Genomic DNA, 8283 nt, shown 5'->3' on the forward strand with positions numbered 1-8283 from the left:
CCTACCCCACCCCGTCCCCTCTCCCATAAGTCTGGAATGTTGTCAGAAATGGAGCCGAGCGCAGACACCTCACTCTCCTCCCTTCCCCCCCACCATGTGCTAGCTGGGGGGCATAACCTCTCGAGGTCCTGAGCCTTTCCGAGGGTCAGTTTCCATATCTGTAAAATGGGTGCGATTCCGACTACATCATAAAAATGCTTAGCAGGGACTGGGTGCTTACTGTTTGCACTGGGCACTGTCTTAAAGATTTTGCCTGTAATAAGTCACACAGTTGCTTCATTTTGCAGATGAAGAAACTGAGATTTAGTAACTTGTTTGAGATCCCATGGCAAAAAGTGGGTGGGGATTAAGCCCAGGCAGTCTGCCACTAGTGGCCACAAGCACAACCATGACCCCCTGCTGCCGCCTCTCAGTGGCTCAGGCTTTCCATGAGGATTTAATAAGCTAACAAGTGATTGGCAGCCAGCAGGTGCCCAGCCTGTGCCAGTTCTGGTTAATAACAGAAAGTGACCAACAGCCCGGCTCTAGGCCTTGGCTGCCACACCCTGCATAGGCAGAGATGGGGGGCTGGCAGCTGAGAGAGTGTGCCAGGTTCTCCAGGAGGTAAATTCTGCAAGGCTTGAGGGTCCTTGGAGACTGAGGCTCAGTGCAGAGAAGAGCCAGGCCAAAGGCGTGGTGGGTGTGACCCTGGGAGGGGTGGCGGCATGGGGGCGTGGTGGGGAGGTGTTAGTTTTTTCCAAGACTGGGTCTCGTGCCCCCATTTCTGCTCTGGGCCTGGCAGGGCCCAGAATCTGGGTAGAGATACCTGAAGGCTCTGGGCTGGGCACCATTAGGAGTCTGAGGGGTCTTTCTCTGGGAGAGCACCAGGGGGCAGTCACTTACTGTCCTAACTGGGCCTAGGAGGCCGGTGCTGTGGCTGCCCAGCCCGCGGGTGTTCTGTCTGCAGGGGGCAGTCTCGTGCCTGCCTGGGCACAGCTCCATCCTCGCTTTGGGAGGGGCCTCGGTTTCCTGCCTGGACTCGGCCGGCACAGCCAAGGGATCAGTACAGCCAAGGGATCAGTACAGCCCGTGGCCCGAGCCCGGGGCCTGCCACCTGCTTGGTGGGATTGATTTCTTCTCCGGAGACACTCTTCCACCCAGAGACCTTTGCCCTGTCTGGGCAGGCCTTGAGAAGAGGGTCTTTGGGGTCTTCCGTAGGGCCATGGAAGGGTTTGGGCATCAGGGCGCAGAGAGGGGCAGGGCCTCAAGGCCGGGAGCGGGGCTTGGTGAAGGGAGGAAGTGCAGTCATGGGGGTGGGGTTCAGAGAAGATGAGAGGACGCCAAGAAAGGCGGTTTCAGCGGGCGGGAAGGGGCTTGGTGTTGGAAGCCGGGATGGCGAGGGGGCGGGGCTGAGTAAAGGAGTTGCTGGGTTGGGGCTGCACACTCAGTCGGCAGGTGGGATTTGGGGGACTTGGTGGGGAGGGGGCTCAGGGACCTCTTTGTCATCCGTTTTCACCTACATTGCCAACTTCCCTGTTCTGCTGTCCCCACAGCCTGAATACGCAGACTCTCAGCCCTTCTAAAAGAGGACTTTCAGAAACCTACCTTGTGGAGAGATGGAACGATGGGCGGGGGGGGACATCACCCAGAGCCTGCCCCGGGGTCAGGGACAAGACTGAAGGCTTTTCTCACGCCAGGCCTTTTGGTCCTAGACCTGACTGCACATAGCCTTGGGTATCCCTGGGACTTTGGCCTTCCTACCATTGTTAGGGGACCCAGGGTAGCCGTCGATGGTAGTGCTCCCTCTTGATTCCCACCTGTCCAAGACAGACAACACGGACAATCAGAGGCCACCCATCCTCAGAATGGAAACTGAGCCCAGAGCCAGGCTGGACTCCAGGCCATGCTTCCCACGGGGGCAGAGTAGGCCACAGCCAGACCTGGTCCCCGTCAGTGCACTTCCCTGAACACGGAGCTACTCCCGCCATCTCTATCTATTATTTTTTATTTTGAGTTAGAGTGTCACTTCGTCACTCAGGCTGGAGTGCAGTGGCATGCTCCCAGCCATCGCAGCCTCGACCTGCTGGGCTCCGGCGATCCTTCGCCTCAGCCTTCCAAGTAGCCGGAACTACAGGCGCGCGCTACCACACCTGAATAGTTTTTGATGTATTGTAGAGACGAGGCCTCGCCAAGTTGTCTGGGCTGGTCTTGAACCCCATGGGCTTAGGCAATCCACTCACCTCGGCCTTCCAAAGTGCTGGGATTACAGGCTGAGCCACCGAACCTGGCCCTTATAAAATTTTTATTTGTTTATTTTGAGTCAGAGTCTCACTCTGTCACCCTAGCTGTGCACACCCTAGTGTGCAGTGGCACACTCACAGCCACTCCAGTGTCCACCTGCTGGGCTCAGCTTTCCAAGTAGCTGGAACTATAGTCGAGTGCTACCACGCCCAGCTAATTTTTTATTTTTATGAATAGGATCTTGCTATGTTACACAAGCTAGTCTCGAACTCCTGGCCTCAAGCAATCCTCAATCCATCCTTTAACCCAGGCCCTCCTGGCAGGCTCTGCCCCATTTAGCCCTGGGGTGGGGGCGGAGGGTGAGAGCCAACTCCCTCCCACCAGTGCTGCATGTGGATGCAGCCGTTGCCACCATGTGCTGGGGCAGGTGATGCACCAGGCTGGTAGGCGTACCAGGCTGGAAGGAAGAGTGGGAGGAGCCATTCTGCCCTCTCCAGGGTCCCCAGCCCCTGCTCTTTGCTCTCTGGGCTGAGAGTCGTTCCGGCCTGACACTGCCTTTTCCTGGCTGGCTGGCTGGGTAGGCCGTCCCACCCTCCTGCGCCTGCCGGAGGCAGCCTGCAAGCCCGTTATTGATCCGGAGCTGTTCCTTCTTAGCCAAGCCTGGGATTCCTGGCATCTGTCGTGCTGCCAACTCTCCCAGCACCAGCTGGCGGTTGACAGAGCTGCCTCTTGCAAGAAACCCATGGGAATATGGCTCATCCCTGGGAAGCATCGTGAGTTTCCAGGTCGCCTGGTGTGGTGGGAGGGGAAAGGGGACCGGAGCCCTTGACTAAGAAGATGGCGGACAACACGGACAACACAGACAACACGGATGGCAGCCAGGGATGGAGTGGTTTCTGCCCACATGTGGGTCCTCCCAGGGGACCCTGCACTCTTCGGGACTGGCCCAGGAGACATTGGTTGCTGGACAGAGCAGTCCACGCTTTGGGGTGGGGGGCACACACCAGGGAGTGGTTTCAGAGACCACCTCGTGTCCTGCTCTGCCCTGACCTGCTGGGTCACCCTGGGCAAGTGCAGGTCCTATCAGGCCTCAGGTCCCTTCTGTATGCTGAGGGCTTAGGCCAGCCAGTTTCTGGGAAAGGTATCTGCCCAAAGGGGTGAGTTGAGTCTCACCAGGCCCTGGGTCCCGGCCTGGAGGGGCACCTTTTTCCGATCCACACCAGACATTTACAGATCAGAGGATCTCGTGGCTGCTATATGCTTCCTGTCCCATGCCTTGATACGCCCTCCAGGCCCAGAGGAGCCCCGGAAAGGGTCCCCCACGTTTTCTGGAGGCCACTTCCCAGGGAGGGCAGCATGAGGGTGGGGCTTAGCCCCCATTTCAGGGGTTCTGAGCCTCAGGAGTTCTGAGCCTCAGGGGCCAGTGTCAGACGGGCTGAGACCAGCCCAGCCTCAACCACCTCTCAACCATTCTGCCTCCTCCCTCCCTCTCCTGCCGTCATCCTGAGCTGACAGCTCAGGGTCTGGGGCCAAGCCCTGACCTCTGTGACTGTCCCAAACCCTCGGTCCCAAGATGGACATGTGGGGTGAGGGGTGAGGAGGTGTGAGGGGGGTCAAGGTAAGGCCAGCAGACAGGATCCCAGCCAACTCGACCCCTGCCCTACCCTGGGCTCTGCCAGGGTAGCGTAGGGCTTGGGTGACTGCCAGCTGACCATGGGGTCTGGAACTCTGTCCCTGGATAGGTGCTCCAGTTCTGCTTGGCCGTCCTCTCCCTTCTCTACTGGGGCGGCCCTCTCTCATCACAAGGGCTCTGGCCACGCCCTTCGACTCAGCTCTGGGGTCCTCTGGAGCCTTTCTCCGGGCAGTTTTTGCTTCACTCCCCTCAATGGAGCAGTCAAAATCCACACCCGCTAAACCCTGAGTCCACTCTGCAGCAGGGGAGAGGATGGCACCTGGAGATACCTCACTCCCCGGCAGCCAAGGCCCCGGGGGTCTACCTGACCTTACAGACCATGAGGTCAGCAAGTCCCAGGCAGGGAACTGCAGCCATCGGGCTCAGGGCCTCAGCAGGTCCCTCCTCCCCCACCTCCCAACACCACCACACCCACCCTGGGCTCTTCTCCCCTCCCCGGGCAGGACCCATGCCCAAGACATTTCAGTAACACCCGGCCCCGCCTCTCCACGTTGAGGGCAAGAGCCAGGATGCTCAAGCTGGATGGGGCCTGGTCCCGGCTTGCTTAAACCCTCAGATGCTTGGGTAGCCTGCCCTTCCGTGTCCCGAGGCAGGGCCCACCCGCCTCTCACAGCCCCTCCTTCTAGCTTTCACGGGCAGCCCACGCTGCTTCCCCGCCACCCGCTCCTGTCCTACCCCGCAGATCACCACCACCACCGCTGAGGCCCACCGGTGAGGGGCCCGACCCCCACTAATGGCCCCCTGAGCCGTTTCCTCCACCTGCCTCTTGAGACCTGGGACTTGAGCCCGCTGGCGGGAAACTGGGCCCGGACGTGGAGCCACGAGGGAGGCAGATGTCGTCACGGGCATGGAGAGGGAAGCAGAAGCCCGGGGATCCCCGGGTCTGAGGGTGGCTCGGGCACCCCACAGGTCACCGGGGGAACGGGTGTGATGTGAACAGCAGGCATTCGTCCCAGACTCCCAAAGACCCCAGAAGGGAAGGTCCTGTGTTTGAGAGGTCGTCGAAATGCCCCCGAGACAAGTGATGGAGCCTGGGCTTTCTGTGGAAACTTACGGGGAGGATAGTCCAGGAGCCGCCAGCTCGACGGGGAGAGACCGCTCCCAGTTGTAGAAGGCAAACGGACCTTTCACACTTCACACAGGGCAGGGGCGGGGTTAAGCCGAAAAGGGCAGGGTTTCTAGTGCGTAGATGCGGTGTGAGAAGGCGCTCTTATGCACGTGGCGTGTACACAAAATGGTTGTGGATTCTCTCCAGGCGTGGCATTTTCAGGATTATCATGAACTAAAAGGTAAACTAAAGGTAGCCAAGGCCGGGCACGGTGCCTCACGCCTGTAAGTAACCCCAGCACTTGGCCAGGCCCGAGATGAGAGGATTGCCTGAGGGGGTTCGAGACTAGCCTGGGCCACTTGGCGAGACCTCATGTCTACAATAAATCAAAAAAATAGCCGGGTGTGGTAGCGCGGGCCTGTCGTTCCAGCTACCTGGAAGGCTGAGGCGGAAGGATCGCCGGAGCCCAGCAGGTCAAGGCTGTGGTGGCTGTGAGCGTGCCACTGCACTGCAGCCTGGGCAACACAGTGAGACTCCTACTCAAAAAAGAAAAATAAATAAATAAATAAACGTAACCAAAGATTATGGACATTATCTCGGTGTGCCTGATCTGGTCTGAACCAGCCCAGGGGGCTGACTGCCTCGAGGAAGGGTGCACAAGAACTTTCACTAGGCACGGTGCAAGACGTGGTAGGCCGGAGAACACTTTGCCCTGGCCTCAGCATGTCCAGGCCGGAGCCCGAGGAGAAGGGGACGACCGGCTTGGCCACCCCCAGGACCCTTCCCCAGGCCCCAACCCCTTGCTTGGGGCCATATCTAGGGCGTGCTCGCCTTGACGCTGAGTACGTGTCACCCTACACAGCCATAGGAACTTGAGGACCTTGAGGGAACTGTCAGCCTTTGCCGTCAGCCCAGGATACAAAGCACTGCCCCTCAGGCACCCTTATGCTGAGCAGAGGGGCCTGGATGCTGTCATGTGTTGGATCAAGGCCAATAAAGTCCACAGACCTGAAGGACCTCAGAGGCCTTTCAGTGAGGGACCCGTTTAAAAGGCAGGACAGGCCTGGAGAGGACTGAAACCACCCCTCCACCCCATAAGCAGCACAGGGACACACCAAGTCTCCCAACGCCTGGTGGAGACTCTCATAGCTGGACCAACTAGAGCCCTCTCTGCCCGGAAGGCTTGGACCTGCTCCAATTTCCCATCTGCTCAGATGTGGGTCTCACAAAGGGAGCACACCAGGAAGTAGACATTAAAAGAAGCTGGGTAGATGGCCGAGCTCAGTGGCTCAGCCTGTCATCCCAGCACTTTAGGAGGCCGAGGTGAGTGGATTGCCTGAGCCTGCGGGTTTGAGAACCGCCCGGGCAACTTGGTGAGACCTCGTCTCGACAGTAGATCAAAAATTAGCCAGGTGCAGTAGCGTGCACCTGTAGTTCCGGCTACTTGGAAGGCTGAGGCAGAAGGATCGCCGGAGCCCAGCAGATCAACGCTGGGGTGGCCGTGAGCGTGCTACTGCACTCCAGCCTGGGCGAAGGAGTGAGACTCCCGACTCAAAAAAAAAAAAAAAAAAAGCTGGGTGGTGTGTGCTGGTCCATGTGGGTGCTGCTCCTACCAGGGACCCTGGGAAAGTAGGGCTGCAGGCTTAGAAAGGAATGTGGGAGTGTCCTGCCACAGCCTCTGGCTCTGGAACCTCAGAGGTGGCAACAGTGTCCGGTCCCTCAGATTCCTGGGGGCCTTGAGACTGGGCTCCAATGCCCCCATCTGCTTTCTATATCCCTCATAACCCTCCTTGGGCCTGGTTAGAGGGTGGCGGGTAGGGCAAGAGTGGACAGAAGAGAGGGTCAGGGTCTTTGGAGGCCTGGCTGAACCTGGAGGGAGGCCAACAGTGAAATAAACACACACAAGAATTGTGTCAGCCAGGCACGGCGGCTCACGCCTGTAATCCCAGCACTTTGGGAGGCTGAGGTGAGAGGATTACTTGAGCCCATGGGTTCAAGACCAGCCGGGGCAACTTGGCTAGACCTCATCTCTACAATAAAATCAAAAAATTAGCCGGGCATGGTGGCGCATGCCTATAGTTCCAGCTACTTGGAAGGCTGAAGCAGAAGAATCGTCTGACCCCAGCAGATCGAGGCTGTGGTGGCCATGAGCGTGGCACTGCGCTCCAGCCTGGGCGGTAGATTGAGACACTGACTCAAAAAAAAAAAAAATTGTGTTGGCACAGCTGGCAGTACAAGTCTGAGCCTGTCGCTCAGCCAGGGCACAGCCCGGTCTCCCCACCCTTCCACCTGGCTGGGCCTGAGACTGTTCAGCCCGTTCTCACCCCTGCTGTGCTTGCCAGTTCCCTTGTGGCTGCCAGCAGGGATATCCTGGCTTCAGTGGGTGCGGCTGCAACAGAGACCGCGATGGCAAACCTGCCAGGTCCTCCGTGTGCCCTTGGAGTGTGCTAAGGCCAGCGCCAAGCCTTTGACAAGGTAGTCCTCACATCAGCTCTGTGAAGAGGTACAATTACCTCTGTCCTGTTTCATCTGGCCCTGTCAAGGTGTTCCCGAGAGCCCAAGCCTGAGACAGGTGATTCTCCTGTCTTCCCCTACTCCCACACCTGGTCTTGGCGGTTTTAATTGCCAGGTTACAATCACAACTTCCGTCTGGATGGATGTGAAGCTGTGCTGATGTCCCCAGGGCCCAGCACGGGGGCTGGGCACAGAGCAGGCCCTCAGCAGGAGACAAATGCATAAGCCAGCAAATGGCAGGTCCCCGGCCTCCATAAACACCAGGGTCTGAGGCAGTGACAAGTGGTTGCTTCAGAACTTTATTTGAGAAAAATCGAAGAGAAACGTATCAAAAGAACACACAGGTAGGCAGAGGGGGATGGCCAGCGATGGCTGCCAGCGGTGGGCAGCAGGGCAGGTCTTTACTTGGCTCCAGACTGCTCGGACTTTCCAGCTTCCGGGCCCCCGATCTGGGCACGGGCCTCGAAGGTGACAGGGATGGTGATCTCGGCTGACTGCGTGGCTGGCTTGGGCATGGGGGCCTCCACCGTGAGCGTGCCCTCAGGGGACAGGGAGGAGGAGACCAGGGTGGGGTCCACGCCGGGGGGCAACCTAGGCAGGCAGAGACGGAGGGCAAGCGTTACACATGGGCTGGGTCCCGGTGTGCTCCTCCCCGACCCCCAGCCCCACGCCTGGGCACCAGGACTCACGAGTATTTCCGAGTGAAGCACCGGGAGATGTAGCCATGCTCGTCCTGTCTCTCTTCATGCTTGCCTGCGGGGGGGGGGCGATCAGAGATTGCAGGAGCCGGAGACGGACACACACTAGC

At 58.9% G+C, this 8283-nt stretch overlaps 1 protein-coding gene across 1 annotated transcript in view; it reads right to left on the bottom strand.

The window, feature by feature from the left end:
• Window positions 1–7753: 7753 nt before the first annotated feature.
• HSPB1 (heat shock protein family B (small) member 1) overlaps window positions 7754–8283 on the bottom strand; it is a gene marked incomplete at its 5' end in the record, with an annotated part of 3073 nt that continues 2543 nt past the window's right edge. Inside the window, 2 exons of the mRNA XM_021717742.1 lie at window positions 7754–8066; window positions 8165–8278. Coding sequence (XP_021573417.1) covers window positions 7877–8066; window positions 8165–8278 — 304 coding nt within the window. The remainder of the gene's footprint in view (window positions 8067–8164; window positions 8279–8283) is intronic.

The sequence above is a fragment of the Carlito syrichta genome, unplaced genomic scaffold, assembly GCF_000164805.1.
Source record: "Carlito syrichta isolate Samal-C Ts95f unplaced genomic scaffold, Tarsius_syrichta-2.0.1 Scaffold109700, whole genome shotgun sequence".
Lineage (NCBI taxonomy): Eukaryota > Metazoa > Chordata > Mammalia > Primates > Tarsiidae > Carlito > Carlito syrichta.